This window comes from Zeus faber, assembly GCF_960531495.2.
Source record: "Zeus faber genome assembly, chromosome: 4".
NCBI lineage: Eukaryota > Metazoa > Chordata > Actinopteri > Zeiformes > Zeidae > Zeus > Zeus faber.
The window spans coordinates 3,437,467-3,457,473 of record NC_137191.1 but is presented as its reverse complement, the minus strand read 5'-3'; the positions used below and the strand labels follow the sequence as shown (position 1 = coordinate 3,457,473).

Sequence of the window (20,007 nt, the reverse complement as noted above, 5' to 3'; positions counted from 1 at the left end):
AGATGGCCGGGGTTAGGGTCTGATCTGATCGATCATCTATGGAATGCTTATTCAAGCATCTGTGGGATGCTCGATCCAGCCCAATCCATGGGGGCCAAATCTAGCAACATACAGGACTTAAAGGAACGGCTGCTAACGTCTTGGTGCCAGATACCACAGGACACCTTCAGAGGTCTTGTGGAGTCCATGCCTCAACGGGTCAGAGCTGTTTTGGTGGCACGAGGGGGAGCTACACAATATTATATACAGCCCGTCGAGAACAGGAGGGGTATAGAGTCATTCTAAAATGGATACAATTCATAACCTGAGTGGTATTTTCAGCAAAAAACTTCAACATTTTTTGTTTGCTTGTTGAAAAGGAGTAAAATATGGGCCCTTTAAGGGTAAAATGTTTGCTTAATGTTTGGTATAAATGATGGGAACCAACAACCAACTGGGTTGAAAAACATAATTGAATAAATATTGCAGATCAGAATAATAATACTGTTGCTATAATGACATTGGAGACTAGCGATAGATCTGATTTGTTAGTACCCCTCCCAGCGGTACTACCAGAATAGAACCTGCCGTAACAATGACATTGTTCGATTTGGACAGAAACAAAACAAAAACTATTTTAGGGATGAGCGATAGAAAAAAACACAAAGCAGTAGAAATACAAGCAAAAGGTTCTATTTGAGGGTGAGAATCTGCTTTCAGTGTTTTTCGCGGCCCACTCAAATGACTGTCAGCTGAGTCACCTGTTGGAACTTTCATTCACTTCATTTGGCAATCATGTGCTGATTCGGGAGCAGCTTTTCAAACTTGAGGTGAGGAGGTTCGTTTCCAGTCCCTGTTCTGCATCATACATTACAGTTGTTGATCTGTTTCTATTTGTTTGTAGGATTAATGCTTTCTGGACAAGTAACGTTTCTCACTTAAGACTGAAAAAGCTTTGTAATTTGAAGAGAGAATGACATGCATGCATTGGAGTGCAAATGTTGCTGGGCTGATGTTCTCTATACCAGGCCACACCTATTATTAATGCAACCTGATCATTTAAACTTAACTACTACCTCCAGGCCCACTGGAACACACTTTGGCCAGTGGGAAACATAAAAGATGTCCACCTCAGTGAAGACGCCAGGTTAAGGATAAAAGTCAACCACAGAGCAGTTGCCTGACTAATTCAATTGCAAATTGTCATTGTAATCCAAGAAAATGATGAAGCAGCTCCCCTTTCTGAACAGGCAGAGCCTGTTTAAGAGGAATATCCACATAGTGACGTAAGAGGATGTTCAAGAGGCTCTATGAGTTATGCTGTAACGGAACGTGAATTTTAACTTTAACTTTATTTTTAGTCGAATGTATCTTGTGACTAATATGCACATTGTAACATGATGTTTGCACCCTTAGTTAGTGTATTAATAGTGTATATTAATAGTGAAATTATTGGATCCATTCAGTTTCCTTGTTTTGTTTCATGAAAGTTTATTTATTTAAGCTAATCGCCAGTGTTTTGTTTGTATCTGCGGTAGTAAGCGAGTGCACTGTTGGTGAGAATCATTCATTCATTCATTCATTCGTTAATCACTGGCTGCCAATTACCAACCACAGCCCTATTTTTCTTTTTGAGAAAAATGAAGAAGTAAAGCCGGAAGTGAAATTTCACACGAATCTGATATGGAAGGAGTGTGAACAACAATATTAATTTGCAACCAAAGCAATAGGAGAGCAAAGGGAAAATAAATGCGTTGCAGCATGCAGAACGGAACATACATATATTTAAGCAAGCATGGTAACCAACCACCCCAAGCCTCCCCACACACATAAACACACACGCACGCACACACACACAAAGTGTTGTTACCCTGTGGTTGCTGGTGTAAATGTTGGTCATAGACCCATACAGTGGATCTGGTGGCTTGAGGCCGTTGTGAGTGTTAATATGGCGCAGGGATTTGGCCAGCTCCACTGGATCGACTGCACCTTTATCATCCTACCACCAGGGGGTAGCATGCATACAATCCACAACAGGCGATGGCAGAGAGAGGTGGACAGACAGGCAAAAAGACAGAGACAAACATGGAAATGTGAAAAATAAATAAATAACAACTTCCAAATGAAACAGAGGGGAGTCACTTCATGTTACATGTCAATTATGACTCAGTCCCCATAGAAAGGGGAAATTGTGTTCGCCGCCAAATTGAGTCTGCATAATTTGACAGACCGACCAAGTCACGCACTGGTTTGTCCATTTAACCCGGGCATACAGTGAAGCATCTGGAGGGTTGGATAGCCCACAGATGGATGGAAAATCAACACAATTAAATTTAAAAAATGGAAAATAAAAATGACTGACAAAATTCAGACGTGCACAGCTTGAACCATGCTGTGTCATGTGCTGAAACACTGGGGAAGTGCACGGAGGGGGAATGCAATGTTTTTAGGACAGTTTCAGGCCAGCAAAGTGTGAGCTGCGCATTTTAAATTAAATGTTATTGTATTTTTCCCACCACCCCTCCACCATTATCATCATTTATATTACTCTCCTTCTCACACTCCTGCACAGTATCACGAATCAAAGCTACATATTGATGGCAGTTTTATGTTGTATTACAACTTTATATCAAAGATAATCGTATTTTCACAAAGATATTGATAACAATGGTTGATTCCCTCGTTAGTTTTCTACATAGTAGAGATAGAGACAGAGAAGAGGTATTGTAAAGTAAATGTAGACAGAGGTATAATAGAGGTAGAGTCATAGGGAGGTGGGGAGTGGAGGGAGAAGAGACCACAATCCTTGTTGTGTAGTTTTTCACGGGACAGGGATTCGCGTTTGTGACGTCATCATGGATTCTCTCATCAACCTTCCCCAGTAATGCTCATGATATCAGCCTGAAAATAATCAATTTGTCAAAATGTTGACAAACGGTCATTTTGTAAGAATTCCAATTTGGGCTTGTAAGACTTGGTCAGTCTCTCCCGCCGCAGAAACCACAGTAGTGGAAGATCTCCACAGAGTGGCAGCCTTGCCACAAGTTACGATGGAGGGTAGCCAAGTCAGCTTTAAAAGAAAATAAACAACCTGGAGATCCTTAATTTGTCTGAAATAGATTATCGCAAAAACAACTTTTAACCTTAAACAATAATGGCTTTTTGTATAGTGCCGTGCTGTGTTGTGTTGTGCTGTGTTGTGTAATTACTAGTCCGGCCCCAAAATGTCAGCCATGCTGCTGTGTGTACCTTGTGCTTATTCTTGCGCGGCCTAAAGCGGAGGAGCTCCTTGTGCTGCCGCGAAACAAAGTTCACGGCGGCGTACTCCAGCAGCGCCGAGAAGACAAAAAGAAGGCACACCGCCATCCAGATGTCAATGGCCTTGACATAAGAGACCTGTAAAAACACACACACACACACACACACACACACACACACAGACACACACACACACGTTAGTCAAATTGCAAGTAACAAATACATTAGGGTTATTCAATTGAAATTCAGGGAGGTTAACTCATGGAAAATTCCTTAGAATATCCTCACAACATTGACAACCATCCGTGCTCAATTGCTCCATTCCTCCATTCCTCCTTTCCTCCGCTCCCATGCTCTCCAAAACTTTGAATAATTAATAATAATTAATTTTAAAAATAGGAATAACTCTCCCCATGGTGGTGCAACATGGCGGCCTCCGTGGAAGAGAAGGTAGGTCCGAAACGCGAAAGGCCCTCTCTAGAGCCAGTGTTTGGTTTGTCTGTTCTGAGGCCACATAGAAGAAACATGGCGATGCAATGGTAGCCTCCGTGAAGCGTACTCGCACCCATGTTGATAAAAACGGCTCATTCTAAGGTAACAAAAACAAGATTCATATTTTCATGGGATTATACACTAACTAAAACATACGTATGAATATTATGTTCCATTTCTGCCAAGTCCGTTCCGTAAATTCTACACACTGCACCTTTAAAGCATTTTTTCTTTGCAGTTATAATTATATTATAATTATATTAATATTATTATTATTTTTATTATTATTATTATTATTATTATTATTATTGGCATTAGTACTAACTTCCTTATTAGAGGTCCAGCCCCCAGGGCTGTTCAGATTTTTATGAATATTATTTTTCTTCGCATTTTTTTAATGACAACCGCTGGACCCACGGCCATGGTTGAGATCTCGTTAGAGCCAGGTCTTGTGGCTCAAGTTTTGCATCCATTCGGAGCAGGAATTAGTGAAAAAACAATGAAATTTGACCAGATGTATCCGAACGGTCATGTATCGCGAGACGCCAAGGTTCTTAAACTTCCGTCCAGGTGGTGGAGAGAGATGAGTTTGTTGAGTAGGACACTTTGTGACATCACCATCCAATTTGTTTGTGCAGGTTGTGGGTCCCGACGCCCATTCACATCATGTGAACTCTGTACTGTAGACTCCCATCGCTCTGTAGAGTTTACCAACTGTGAGTGTATGTGTGTGAGTCTGTATATCGTCTACCTGCTTGACGTCAGCGGGGCTTTTCAATTTCTGTTCAATATCTTTTGCTCTTTTTGTAAATAAAGGCATTCTGCTCGCATCAATTTTGATTCGATTTGAGGAAGTTGTAAGACACAAACTGTAGGAGTCCATGATGCGTTTCATGGACTCAGGAAGCATTGGAAAACTATGACCCGGAAAAGTATAAATAATCACAGACAGTTGTCATGGCCTCCTAACGTCACTCCACAATTGTTGCCCCACACGGCATCGAACGGTTACGTTTCCATCACTATGTCATCATTGCCTGACATGGCACCAAACAGTCACCTTTCCGTCACTGAGAGTGCACCTCTATTTCCACAGGCGTGAGTTATAAGAATGAGAATTTCTGGTTTACAGGCAAACATAGATGGCTGACCTCTATTTCTACATGCAGCTTCCTGCAGCTAAATGTAGCAGGCTTCAATTGAAAAAGGAGAAGACATTAAATAGTGATGAGTCCTTCCATAATAAGCCAAATTCCAAAGTAATGTTAATGTCCAATAAATGTTGTCTATATTCCATTACAGGCAATTAAATTAGTTAACTGTGTTCTTGAATTGTGGATTGTTACAGTAGCACAAGAAGTGTAATAAAATACAAATTGAAAGTAACATGTATTTATTATGTTTGTGCTATAAAATAATTGCATTGTTTGTGTTTATTTGTGTTCCTGATGCCAAAAAGTAGCCGAAAGTCTAACTAAATAAGCAATTGCTGAAACATTACATTACATTTAGCAGACGCTTTTATCCAAAGCAACTTACAATTATTCAAACACAGCCATCAGGAGCTGAGTGTCTTGCTCAAGGACACTATAGCATGCCAGCAGGAGGAGCCTGGGATTGAACCAGCAACCTTTAGATGACTAGACCACCCGCTCTACCGCCTGAGCTACCATCCCCCCAACATACAGCCTAATACTAAGTGGAATTCAAAAAAAGTTGAAAAAAACTATGAAACACAAATTAAATATTGAAATTATATGGCAAAAGTTAATGTAGATGAGAATCGTTTAAATGTAACTGTTGATTCCCCATACATCTCAGTGTTAAGAGGCTCATTACATCAGGGTGATTCACAGTTTGGAGACTCCAGGAACAAGCAGTGGGTGGCTATGAGTTTAACAGCAGTACAGTACTTACAAGCAAGATCGAGAATGTTTGCACATGGACATCCAATTACCCAGATAATGTTTTGATACAAGGAACTAATCTTTATCCGGATATGAACAAGTCTGGTAGAATAAAAGATGCTTTGCCAATTGATAAAGAAATTCAGAAATCACTTAAATGATGATGAAGCATGCTTATTAACTATTTCTCATAATACATGTGCAATTATATATAATTATATATAATATATAATTATAAAAGATTGTGGTATGCAGTTGTTGATTCACACACAAGGAGTAAAGTTGGAGATCATCGGTATAAGACACCCGGAGCTCTGTATCTTACTACAATATGATTGAGTCTGTCTATAGTCATTTCTGGGATACTGCACATTCATTCAGTCGAATATTTGAAATCACAGGACTTCAGGTCGATGTTATTGACACCCAAAGACGAGAAAGTAGTGAATACTACGAAGCATCTAGTCGCAAAGCCATGTGGAAAACAATACCAGCCCATGGAATTAAAGGTAAATGTGATGTCACATTCTGTGCCGGTAACTATACCAAAGATGTGTGACAATATAAGGAGTCACCCATTTAGTGTCATTACTGGCCATACTGGCCGGACTTTGTACAGTGAAGCAATGCAGGGTAAACGCAGGGTGTGTAATGAAAGAGCTGGACCAAGAAATTATTATTTGAAAACGACACGGCTACAAAACAACCTACATTTGTAAATTGTTCAAATGTTGCTAACAGGATGACATTGTACATGAAAGCCACAATTTAAAATGGAGACAGGAATTTACTTAACACATGTCAGTGAATTTCAGATGTGTTAAATTAAGAAAATCTGAAGATTGTGCTCATATGTGTAAAAAAATCTAATAAATCTGGAAAGCACAAAGTCCATTGTGTAATATCAAGTCCTGAAACTCCAGCCAAGAATAAAAATAAAATAAATAGACCAAAATATTTACTTCATGAATTTACAAAGTACCATGTAGATGAAATACAAAGAAAAACTATTAAACAAAAAGATTATAAGATATAATTCCAATAATGAACATATGACACTTAAAATACGGTACACTGTTCTTAAATATAATACTAAACAATATTACAAAGAACAATTTTTAAACAGAAATATGGAAAGAACGAACACCAGTCATATGTGAAGGAACAAAGTAAACAAAGATATTCAAAGAATAAACATCAATCTGATTTAAAAAAAAGTATAACATAGACAAATACGCCAATAATGAACAGCATTATATTCATATGGTTAACATATATTTTCAAATCTCTATTTATTATGAACTTCATTACAAATAAAGTCCTATGTGTTGACAAAAAAGCTATAAATATCACTGATGTCATTTTCAGGTTGGAGAAATACTTGACAAAATCATCAAAACGGCGTTGACAACGAAAATCGTGAATCTTCGTGGACTTTTTGTTTTTTGCCAAAGAAAACACTAGCGGTAGTACGCATGTGAGCACTCCAGACAGACAGCTGTGGCTCCCCGCTCCACCGCTCAGCAGCACTATTTATCTTTGTCACTGTATTATCAGGGATACAGACACAAACAGATACCTAATAAAAATGATTTTTTTTCATCAAAGTCTGATTACATTACATTGTAGCATTCCAGCAGAAGAAACCACACTTTGGTTATCACTCAGTGGGGTTTATTGTTCCTTCCAGGTCATTGTCTGGGCCATAACATGCTTGTAGAACTGTACACATCACCTCCAACACTTCTCCCTCTGCTCTCTCTGTCCCCCTTTCTCGTGATATATGGAACCGCCCGCCGTAAGACACATTCTAACAACCATAACAAGTCCCTAACGCAAGCAGGGTCTTAACAATATGTAACCAACAAATATAATCAATATATGCAAAAAAACAAGAATTCTGTCTTCAGAGTAAATGCCACATCACAAAAAGCTGCAAAAAAATGTCACAGTAAATCACAATAGCCCTTAAAAGATTGATAATAGAGGTAGGGTGGCCACAGCTCATTTTTCCTCCTTTTGAGAACATCCCTATTTAATACTTTATCTAATGGTATATAATAAATAAATAAATACATACATACATGCATACATGCATGCATACATACATACATAAATATATATATAAATAAATTATAGGCTACGCTCTATGAGAGGGAGCCGCCTCCCGTCTGAGAGACCATTAAATTAATACAAGCCAGAATAATAGGATGATCCTATAATGTTTTTTTTTAACTACGATCCAGAAACTTGTCACTTGGTAATAACATTAAGAGCCAAGCATGGTGAGACTGTGCAGATTTCGCCGATGGCACCTCCCCCTGGAGCGCAAATTTAAATGGCGAGAAGAAAACATTTTTGAACAGAGAAGAAATATTTCTTGTTTCATATTATATCATACAAATTGAAATTCAAATATATGTCTGTATAGAGTTGTGTTAATTACTTATTAACCATGCTATTTCATTAGTGGTGAGTTGTTTTTGTTATACAACTAGGATATTTATTCTTTAACCATCAATATGACATGACATTACAATACAATATTTAAGGTTTTTGTACCAAACATAATGTAAAAATATGGTATTCCAGAAATCATACTGTTTAGTACAATGACATTGAATAATTTAAGTGATATATGTGCACACATAACAATCAGGTCAAAACATTGCTAAAATTGTCTGAAGTATTAAAGCCAGAAGTGGTACTGAATGAAGAGCCGTTTGGGAGCCGAAAGAGCCAGCTCTTACTGCTGAGCTGAACTAAGTGTCACTATTGCCGCGTCACGCATGGCGACTTAAACCCCCCCAGTAACGGTATCGGTATTGTTATCGATAGAGGTGATTCTTCCTTGGTATTACTTGGTATCAGATCGAAACCAAATTCTGCGGTATCACCCACCCCTAATGGTATATAATAAATAAATAAATACATACATACATTCATACATGCATGTATGCATGTATTTATTTTTTTCCATATTTCCATATTTCTGACAGGACGCCGCTACGGAGCAACAGGAAGGACAAAAAGGTGGAAAACAGCCGTTCTTACTTTTGTATGTTTTGTATTTTTAGTAAGAATTATACCAAGTGAACCAAGGTGGTTTACTCACAAACATTTATGTTAACAAATAAACATTTTATTTTAATCTAAATGTTTTATTTTTAACGAGCTATAACTGCTAACGAGATAAAAAACATGCACATGAGCAATAGTGGCGCCGCCCCTTGCGGTCGCCTGCGCCGGCGCTCCGGTCGACTTTTGCACATTTTAGTATTTTTTTCTGTTTTGAGTGGCCGGCTGAAATTCTACACGGGAAGACCCTCAACAACAACAAAAATGGAGCCGCTGTTTCACGAGCGGGCCCATGGAGAAAGCACCGTGGTAAACGAGGCCTTTCAGGTCAGAATGAGGACGCACCCTTACCGTCCATCTCAGCCAAGCATCCTTCTTGCCAACGTTCAGTTCCTGGAGAACAAGATGGATAAACTTCGAGTGAGGATTAAATTCCAACGAGACACGAGGAACTGTTGCATCCTCTGCCTGACCCAAACATGGTTGAACCCACTGGTGCCGGATGAAGCCATCTGTCCAGCCGAGTCCTTCTCCGTGTTCTGCGGCGACAGATCGGGGGAGTCGGGGAAATCCAAAGGTGGAGGCATCTGCCTCATGGTAAACAACCGCTGGTGTAACCCCAACAACACCACGTCTCTCTCCTGCTACTGCTCGCCAAACCTGGAACGGCTGACCATGTTATGCCGTCCATTTTATCTCCACCGGGAATTCAGCACGGTCATCATTACAGCCGTTTATATTCCACCACAAGCACATACCGACACAGCACTGTCGGACCTTTATGATGTGTTGTGCGGATTTCAAAACAAACATTCCGATGCAGCTGTGGTGGTGACTGGGGACTTTAACAGGGCGAACCTTATAAAAGTTCTGACCAATTTCCACCAACACATCACGTGTGCCACCAGGGGAGATAGAACTTTGGACCATTGTTACACTCCTTACAAGAACGGATACAAGACAGTCTCGCTCCCTGCTTTCGGGAAATCTGACCACGCCAAGATCTCGCTGGTTCCCGATTACAGCCCTGATCGCGAGAGAACTGGTGGTGACGAGGGAAGTGAAGGGGTGGACGGACCAATCAGAGGCTGCACTTCAGGACGCACTCGCTGACGTAGACTGGGACATGTTCCAATCAAGTTCAAGTGACGTCAGCGAGTTAACGGACGTACCGGTGAGCTAGATAGCAGCAGATAGCATCGTTCCCACAGTGAAAGTTCAGATATTTCCAAACCAGAAACCGTGGGTTGATAGATCCATCCGCTGCGCTCTGAATGCTCGCACGGCCACTTACAACGACGGTCTTGTATTCGGAAATATGGACAATTACAAAGCGGCGTCTTACAATCTGCGGAGGCCGGTGAAGGACGCTAAACGGACGTACAGGGAGACTGTGGAGCTACAGATGGAGCAGGGAGACACAAGACGCCTGTGGCAAGGGCTGCGGACGATAACAAACTACAAAAGCAGCTCCTCCACGAGTGTGGACGCCTCCCTAGCCAACGAACTGAACTCCTTTTATGTGCAGTTTGAGTCTGGCAACAGCACCGCTAGCTCGCCGGCGTATTGGAGTTACAGCTGGGGATGAGCACGCACTCTCAATGTCCGTGCAGGAGGTCAGGAAGGCTCTGAGGCGGGTGAACACCAGGAAAGCTGCGGGCCCAGATGGCATATCTGGGCGAGTACTGAAAACCTGTGCTAACCTGCTAGCTCCGGTGTTCACTATAATATTCAACATCTCCCTGGCTAAATCAGTGGTCCCGTCCTGCTTCAAGAGGTCCACCGTTGTTCCTGTCCCGAAGATCGCCTCTCCTGCCTGCCTGAATGACTACCGTCCGGTGGCCCTCACCTCGGTGGTCATGAAGTGTTTCGAGAGGCTGATTAAGGATTATATCTGCGCCTCCCTCCCCCGCACCTTGGACCCATTGCAGTTTGCGTACCAGCAGAACAGATCCACGGATGACAAGGTCTCCCAGGTACTGCACACCATGCTCACACACCTGGCCGGAAGGGGGCCTATGTGAGAATGCTGTTCATCGATTACAGTTCAGCTTTCAACACCATAGTCCCCACCAGACTGGCTGTCAGGCTGAAGGAGCTCAGACTGAATACTCCGCTGTGTGCCTCGATCCTGTACTTCCTCACAGCCTGGCCCCAGGTGGTTAGGGTGGGGAAGCACATGTCCAGCTCCCTCACCCTGAAAACAGGATCCCCCCAGGGTTGCGTCCTCAGCCCCCTACTGTACTCCCTGTACACACATGACTGTGTGGCCAGGTCCAGCTCCAACACCATCATCAAGTTTGCTGATGACACCATTTTCGTGGGCCTGATCACCGACTGCGATGAGAAGGCCTACCGCGAGGAGGTGGCTGACCTGTCACTCTGGTGCCAGGACAACAGCCTCCACCTGAACGTCAGCAAAACTAAGGAGCTGATTGTGGACTTTAGGCGAGGATCACAATCGAGGACGCACATGCCCTTGGTGATTAATGGGACTTCTGTTGACAGGGTGAGCAGCTTCAAGTACCTGGGAGTCCACATCACAGAGGACTTAACATGGACTATACAAACAGACACTCTGGTGAGAAAGGCGAGGCAGCGTCTTTACCACCTCAAGTCCTTCTACTCAACAACAACAACTCAGAGGATGCGGATCAGGCCCGCAAACAGGTTTAATTTCGGCCCGCGAAAAGATTTTGCAAAGCATAAAAATGAGCTGCAATTTTTCAATGAATGAAACTGCTGCTCTAAATGTGTCCAGTGGGTGTCGCAATAGCAATTCTGTTAAGCAAGCAAACTGTTTATACTGGGGCTGAACAAGTAGGCTACAGCCAGTCCAGAGCTAGCTTGTCATTCTGCCTGACCAATTTGAACATTACTTGCTTTATCACCCTCATTGCCCCAAAATGTCTCTGTCAAAAAAGAAAAAAGTGTGAGACGCAGAGTGCAGAGTTTTCCAAGAAAAATGGTCATCCTCCCATTTATTCAAGGAAATGAATGGGAAAGCTGTGTGTTTGGTGTGTTCACAGCAAGTTTCAGTGCTGAAAGAATATAACCTTCGTCACCACTATGAGACTCTTCATGCCGACAAATACAACAACTTTCAAGGACAACAGAGAAGAGAGAAGGTGAATGAATTATTGGCGGTTCTGAAGAAACAGCAGTCTGTGTTTACTCGTAGCCGAGAAATCAGTGATGCTGCAGTGAAAGCCAGCTACATTATAGCTAATGAAATTGCAGTGGCTTGAAAGCCATTTATTAAGGGGGTATTTGTAAAAACATGCATGCTGAAGACTGCAGAGATTGTGTGCCCTGAAAAGCGCCAGGCTTTTGCAAATATCAGCCTGACAAGAAATACAGTTGCAGACAGGATTTCTGATCTTTCGGCGGATTGGGACAGCCAATTGAAGCGCAGAGTAAAGTCATTTATTGCTTTTTCAGTTGCAATTGACGAAAGCATGGACATTACTGATGTTTCCCCAACTGGCAATATTCATCCGCGGAGTTGATGACACTTTGACTGTCACCGAGGAGTTCATGTAGTTGGTGCTGACGGACACCACAACAGCAGCTGATATTTTCACCGCACTCGTCGGCGCACTGGACAGGCTCGAAGTGGACTGGTCCCGCGCTGTCAGCCTGGCTACAGATGGTGCGCCCTCAATGGTCGGGAAAAAAGCAGGTGTTGTGACAAAGTCCAGAGAGAAAGTGCAGACTGCAAATGGAGGACGTGATTTTTGGACTTTTCACTGTATTTAGCATCAGGAGGCTTTGTGTTGCAAGGCATTAAAGATGGATAACGTCATGAAAGTGGTCGTCCAAACTGTTGATTTCATCCGATCCAGAGGCCTGAATCATCGTCAGTTTGACAGCCTTCTCAGAGAGAGAGACCACAATTATGGGCTGCCATACCACTCTGAGGTAAGATGGTTAAGCCGAGGTGTTGTGCTGAGGCGTTTCTTTGAATTACGAAAGGAAATTGAACAGTTCATGGAAAAAAGGGCAAACCACTGTTAGAATTTCAGTCCACAGAATGGATACAGGACCTTGCATTTATGGCGGATGTTACAGAGCACTTGAATAACTTAAACAAAATGCTGCAAGGGCGCAACAAAGTTGTCACACAGTATTAAGACAGCATATGTGCGTTCACGTTAAAGCGGTCATTGTGGGAGACGCAACTCGCAGGTGGTGATGCAGCTCACTTTCCTTGTCTGAAAGATGTGTGCCCGACCCAACATGCCACAGACATGAAGCGGTTCAAAGATAAAATAACGGGACTATTGCAGGAGTTTGAGACGTGCTTTCAGATTTTTGGTGAACTGGAGAAAGACTTCAAAGTTTTTTGCTCGCCATTCACTACAAATGCTTCTGATCTGCCCGTCAACATCCAACTTGAAATAATAGACTTGCAGTGTGACTCAGATTTCAGAAATCAGAAATACTTTAATAATCCCAGGGGGGGAGGGCAAGTTTGCCGCAGCTAGCTTGGACACATTTTATCAGTATCTCTTGCCACGTTACCCCAACTTGACAGCCCCTGCTGCAAAAGTGTTTGGAACCACATATCGTTGTGAGCAAGTTTTCTCTGTAATGAGCATCAATAAAACAAAGCTGCGCTCAAGGCTCACAAATAAGCACTTGAATAACATCCTGAAATTAGCTACCATTTAGGATGTGACGCCTGATATTGATGTAACCCCACTCAAAATGCTGCATGAGATACTGCACCCTGATATAGTTCTGTGGAAATGATTGTCTTCTGTGGAAATTTAAAGAAAATGAACAGTGTGTGATTTACTGTAATAATGTCAGTCACTTCAGTTCATAAGTTTGGTTTGTTGAAATTGTTTATGCATTGGACAGCTTTTATTTTTCTATCAATAAATAGTGTAGCCTACAAGGCAGGGAGTAAATCAACCCTCTTGAATAGTTTCTACCTCGGTTTGTATGGTTTGTTGAGTTAGCACAGGATTAATATGTGGAAATGACAAATTAGGTATTTGATACATAAAAGAGTTGTTTTATTTATTTATTATTTATTTTGTATTTTGTTCAATCCCAGATAGGCTGTGACTTAAAGTTTAATGGCTTTGTAGATACACTGAGATGAAGTCTAAGCTCTTTTTGGTGTAAAACAAAGAAAACAATCTGAAGTTGTCATTATTTGTAAGTTTTTTGCCATGATTTTACTGGTCCGGCCCACTTGAGAACAGATTTTCCTCCGTGTGGCCCCTGAGCTAAAATGAGTTTCCTGCTTTATCTATTCCATTTAATTTAATTTAATTTAATATTATTCTATATATTTTTACTTTATTCTATAAATATTCGACTTACTGTATTACGTTTTAGGAATCAGTTAGTTGGTCTAGTAGAAAGAAATTTTCCTAGGACATATTGTGTGTAATCACGGGAGCGTTGCATTACATTTCACTGCATATATGTATGAAAGTATCTATATGTATGTGACGAATAAACCTCTTGAATCTTGAAAACCCAAAGCTGTTTGTGTATTGTTAGGTGTTCTGCTCCAAAAGACACCAATACAAATAGGGAATACAAAAAAAGTGATACTGAGTGTAGCAGAGACATATCCTATGCCCTGGTGCAGCGGTCCCAAACCTTGGGGTCCTTGGGGAAGAAAGAATTAATAACTTGTGGGCCTCCGGATGGCTCAGAGGTGAAGACGCTCGCTGATTGTGACCATCGCTGTCTCGTCTCGAATCCCAGCAGTGCTAGTCATTCTCTGCCTTCGGGGCGTGGCTTCCGTTTCAAAACGGAGACCCCGTTCGGGCGGCGATCGGCTGACCGCCCTAGGGGGTGGGAGGAGGGAAGCCGGAACTCACAAAGAATATGTGGCTCTCTCGGTACTGGAATTACGGTCAGTGGCCAGCGAGTCTCGCCTCAAAGGAGACGAAAGGGTTCGAGCCTTACTTCCCAAAAACAAAAGACCCGCCAACTGGGAAGGAATGGATTTGTGATCCATTTGTAAATGCAGCAGGTGAATCGAGCATGCCTGTGCTGGGAGAAGATCAACAGCTGGAGATGGCAAATGATGGCGGGTTTAAAAGTATGTTTGAGACAATAACTCTGTCGACATTCTGGATCAAAATCAAAGCAGAATATCCTGATCCTGGCACTGAAAACCCTGCTTCCATTTGCAACTATCTTTGTGAAGCAGGGTTTTCTGCAGTAATGGCAACCTAAACTACGGAGCAAGCTGGACATTCGGAACAAACTTCGGGTGTCATTGTCTCCCATTACCCCGAGATGGGACCGTCTCGTTGCAGAGAAACAAGCCCAGAGCTCCTTCTGATTCAGCGTTATGGAGAGATGTAAATGGTATGCACTTTATATTGGACGATTTGCTTTAGTTGATCCCGGTGATATCTACTTGTTCTTGAGAATTTTTGACCTGGTAGTTTAACAATCAATCACATTTAAACTTAAAATGTAATTTTTTATGCCTGGAAGAGGTGTGTTTTTCTTCTTTTGGACAAAGACTTGAAATACATAACAAGACTAAACTTGAATGTTTAATGTTTTTTGCTCGAAATAAATCATTAGAGTTATACAGATAATACGTATCCTGTTGTTTTTGATGCCGTTTGGCGTATATTTCTGTCACACCTTGATAGCCGGTCCGCGAAAATATTGTCTGAAGTAGTTACCGTGGCGTAAAAAAGGTTGGGGACCCCTGTCCTAGTAGATATGATGAACGCTGCCACCACTAGCGTCTACAGTTAGCAAGTACAAACAGTAGACAAAATCCTGCGGCATCTCTGCTGGGGATGGCATCTTTTGGAACCACTGACATCTGTATGTCGGCGACATGACAATGGGAATGAAGCTCAACCTTTGGGAAGATCCAATTAAACTTGTGACGAAAAGCCAAATGTACACAATGAAGATGATAACAACCTGCTACTAGATTCAAGATTCAAGAGGTTTATTCATCACATACATATACATACTTTCATACATATATGCAGTGAAATGTAATCAAGGACGACTACTAGGATGACTGTTTATCTCAGTACGAAGAACACAATCATTCTTCCGAGAACAGAGGTAGAAGTCGCAAATAATGAAACTGACATGAAATTCCCAGAGGAGGAACTATTAGAAATAGTGGGCATAAAAACATGTATGCATCAAGTGTGGGGGAATTCAGGAGAGTTTCAACATTGACAATGAAGACCACACTTGCCAAGGTTGTAATAGATTACAACTCAAGGATAAATACAACAGCAACTTTAGTGGCACTCTAGAAGTCACCAATGATGTAATGCAACCTAACTTGGACGTTATAGTAACTATTACAATGTCTGTCATGCACCACCTGGTGAAATACAAAATTACCCACTTAATGACATACATTTCAGCAATCAAGCAGCAATTTATTCCAGGTGGCTACTTCCGTGTCACATACACTAACAACAATATGGTGAATAATATTATGAAAGTTGAAAAAAATGGTAAAAACAGAAAATTAAGGTGAATAATTGATTTATTTACCTTTGTGAAGATGGCCTTAAAAAAATACATAACAAATTTCAAGCTGTCCTTATAAAAAATTGCATCCTGAAGATTGGCTTTTTTTGGTAAAAATATTACATATTATATCTTTATAAATATTGTTTTACTTGACAAGTTCGTTTAAGTTGTAAATTTCTTTATTTATGTTTCTGGAAGTTCTGAAGATTGCCTTTTTTTGTAATACAAAATGATTACATGTCGTGTGATCTTTTCAAATAATGGGATATTTCGTTTAAACCGTTCAATAAAACTATTATCTGACCTGGCTGGTCATCATTCCTCCAAACATACTAATGCACTATTTTACCCCCAAAAAACGTTTGACTTAAATATGTTCAACTGGTCTAATATTTTAAATTGAATAATTGGGAATTTTGTAATTCGTGTCAATATAAAAAGTGTGTTTTACAGAACCTCGACAACTTGTAATAGCTATAATGTAAAAATGCTAGACCTTTTGTCAAGCTTGTCACCGATAAGGTCACACTACTAAGGACAAAGACAACTATTATTTGTCTGACACGACAAATTTGGGTCAAAATCAGGCTGAATTTCTGTAGATTAATTTATGGAAAATCTGCAAAATATAATATGTACCTAACACGACTAAACGGGACCCTGTGTATTGCTGCCTACAGCTATATTTATTTATTTATTTTATTTTTGTTATTAAGTCGTGTGCAACTTCTTGGAAGGCCACAAGCGCGCTGCCTGTCATGTTACATGAAATAACTAGTCAGCCACAGCTTCCGTCACAAAATCCTGTCTGCGCAATTGACAGTCCCCTTTGTCAATATAGAGGAGAGGCTAGGATAAAGGGGGTTGTACTACTTGTCCAGCAGATATTATTTAGATTCCAATAGATCCAAAAGATTCCAATGCCTGGAGGAATATAAGCTGTGAACTTGGGATGTCTATCGAAGAACGATGTAATAACATTAGCTCTAGGCTAAATTATCATTCCTGGTGTCCCAATACATTGTTTTAAGTAATATAGTGGTCACCTTTACTTACATGCGGACACAGGGTGGATAATTTTGAAATTAATAAAATTATATTGTTCTGTCCCATTTCTGTGTGTGTGTGTGTGCACACAGTGTACTGCTCACGATAGGGCAAGAGCTAGGTTTATCTGTGTGAAGTCCTGGTTTGTTTTGGTTGTTGGTTGCAATGCAGATCCGCCCTCCAGGTGCAATAGTAGCACGCTCTTCCAAGTGCCTTGAATCTGAAGCACGCCTCGTGTTTGCCAAGCATTTTAGGGCGCTTCATGTGAACCGGCCCTTACTGTTTCCAACAGGAAATATTTAAGAGGCGCTCCCTGGATAGCTCTATTTTCCCCTACTTATGTGATTATCTAGTTTATGTGTTGATTAACTTGTTTGTTTATTTTCTATTCCCTAACAATTAATTTGTTGACATGTACATCCTTCGTCAAATTTATATCAACAATTACAAATGAGGTAAACGTGATGAATTGAATGAATTGATCTCACAAAACTGGATTTGATTTATTAAGGTTTTTGTTTTAACGTTAGCCATTTTGGAGAGAAGCAAAATAAATGTTTGGGCCTAAATATTTAATGAATCAATGTCTATGTTGTATTAATTATGAGCATCCTATCTATTTATAAACCGCTGCCTTATTTATATGCATGTAATGTGGTCGGGGAGAGTGCAAAGTGCTGTTAAGGACATTAAGACAGTAAGTGTAAAAACATGGGATGCAATCATGTGTACACACACATCTATCCTGAGCCATGTGACTGCAATGTAATTTTTTTTGTCACAGAGAAAGAAACCGATAGAGATTGAGAGAGTGTGTGTGTGTGAGAGAGAGAGAGAGAGAGAGAGAGAGAGAGAGAGAGAGAGAGAGAGAGAGAGAGAGAGAGAGAGGACATTGAGGATTATGCAACAAAGTGTTCCATGTCTGATTTTCTGTCATGCAAAATTGACACCAGAACACAACTTTAGGGCTTCTTCTTGCTCTTTTATACACACACGAAAATATGTTTGCATAATCATTGCGTATGAACAGTGCAAAATGCAAGACATGTCCAAAATCACACAGAACTAGATTTTACCTTTATATATAAGGGTTTCTTTTAAATAATTTTTAGTTTTTCAATCCATTTAATAATTCATCAAATGTATCATTATCTGTCTGATTATATGTATTTTTAGAGTAACTAACTTAAAACATCACCATACCCAACAGAGTTAATAATGTCTTAACTGTGGCCTCGGTTACACTTGAATGCGAACTCTGTGGCCAGACCTGTGTTCGTATTTCATGTTTTCTGAAAAATCCTATTAATAATTATATTCCATCTTTTCCTTTTATTCAAAATGTCATCACTCTAGTGGTAGAGCTACCCTGGACATGCAACGTTGAGAGTGCAGCAGAGGCAAGCATTTCTACTCATGCATTACACGGGAAGGGGGTGTCCAATAGCACAGGCAAAACTGGTGGGAACATATCGTGAGTAAAGCCTTTCTGACACACATATCACACACACATACTTTTGACCATGTACGTTCACTCTACGTATGTTAGGCCCACAACCTCCCAGCGGCACTAGAGGCCGCTCTTGCCCCACCTGCAGCTCCCCCCTTGAGCCAATTGCACACACCTGGGATCTATTACCTGCATCACTCCACACAGTATTTAGTCTCCAGCTTCCTAGTCATTCATTGCCAGACCGTCAACTAGCTTACCCCAGTTGTACAGCTACTGGTGCCAGTCCCTAGCTCCTAGTGCTTGTTTCAAGTCCCTAGTTTATGCCTCTTTGTTTCGCCTTCCCCTTATCCGTCCCTCTCCATCCAGCCCGGTTCCCCGTCTCTCCACCCGGATCCTGGACCCCTCCTCCCGGTCATCGTCATCCCTGCCCAGCCCTGCTACATCCCTACCTGACCGGGTCCCCCTGGCCAGCTCCACCGTGTGGGCTAATAAACATCCTTCGTCTGTTTCCCCTCTCCCCGTGTCGTGCGTTTGGGTCTCTCCTAGCCTTGGTCATGACAGTACAGTCTGGCCATAAAACATGGACCCAGCTGACACAGAGGGGCTCCGCCGCGCACTCAGACCAAGGAGTGTTGCTTGGTCAACATGACCAGGCCCTCCAGGACATCGCGGAACACCTCTGGACCATCTCGGCAGCCGTCAGCAGCCTGCAGGTTCCTCCGGCTCCCGTGGGACACCTCCCAGCCACCTGCCCGGTCCGGCTGGGAGAGGGCGACTTCTCGGTAGGGTTACGTTCCGGTCGCTCCAGCTCCAACCCTCTCACCCGTCCTCTGCTCCCAGCTACCCTCTTAGGGGGGGTATAACACTCTCTTCCTCCGCTTTCATAGATTCTGGGGCGGATCTCGACCTGGGACTAGCACGCCAGCTAGGGCTGACACCCGTCCCTCTTCCCACACCGCTCGAGGTCAAGGGGCTGACCGGGTCACCTCTGACCCGGATTACCCACCAGACGGCCCCCCTCGAGCTGCTACTCTCCGGCAACCACCGTGAGTCCTTGAGATTTTTCCTCATCCATTACCCCCTGAACTCCCTGGTCCTGGGGTACCACTGGCTCCGGATCCACAACCCTCAGATGGACTGGAGCACGGGTAGCGTGAGCGCCTGGAGCACACACTTCCATGCCCACTGCCTCCGCTCGGCCTCTACCCCGCCGCAGGACGCATTGCCGGGGGACCCCAGAGCCCCGATCTGTCCTCGGTTCCTTCACAATATCTGGACCTGGCCCCTGTTTCCAGC

General features: G+C 42.0%; 1 protein-coding gene across 2 annotated transcripts in view; it reads right to left on the bottom strand.

Moving 5' to 3' along the window:
- Window positions 1–20,007, bottom strand: part of glra3 (glycine receptor, alpha 3) — a gene marked incomplete at both ends in the record, with an annotated part of 113,207 nt that overhangs the window by 3,005 nt on the left and 90,195 nt on the right. The window contains 2 exons of one of the 2 annotated variants that reach the window (XM_079999243.1): window positions 1,850–1,978; window positions 3,229–3,375. In XM_079999243.1, coding sequence (XP_079855369.1) covers window positions 1,850–1,978; window positions 3,229–3,375 — 276 coding nt within the window. The remainder of the gene's footprint in view (window positions 1–1,849; window positions 1,979–3,228; window positions 3,376–20,007) is intronic. The other variant, XM_079999244.1, reaches the window with a different exon arrangement.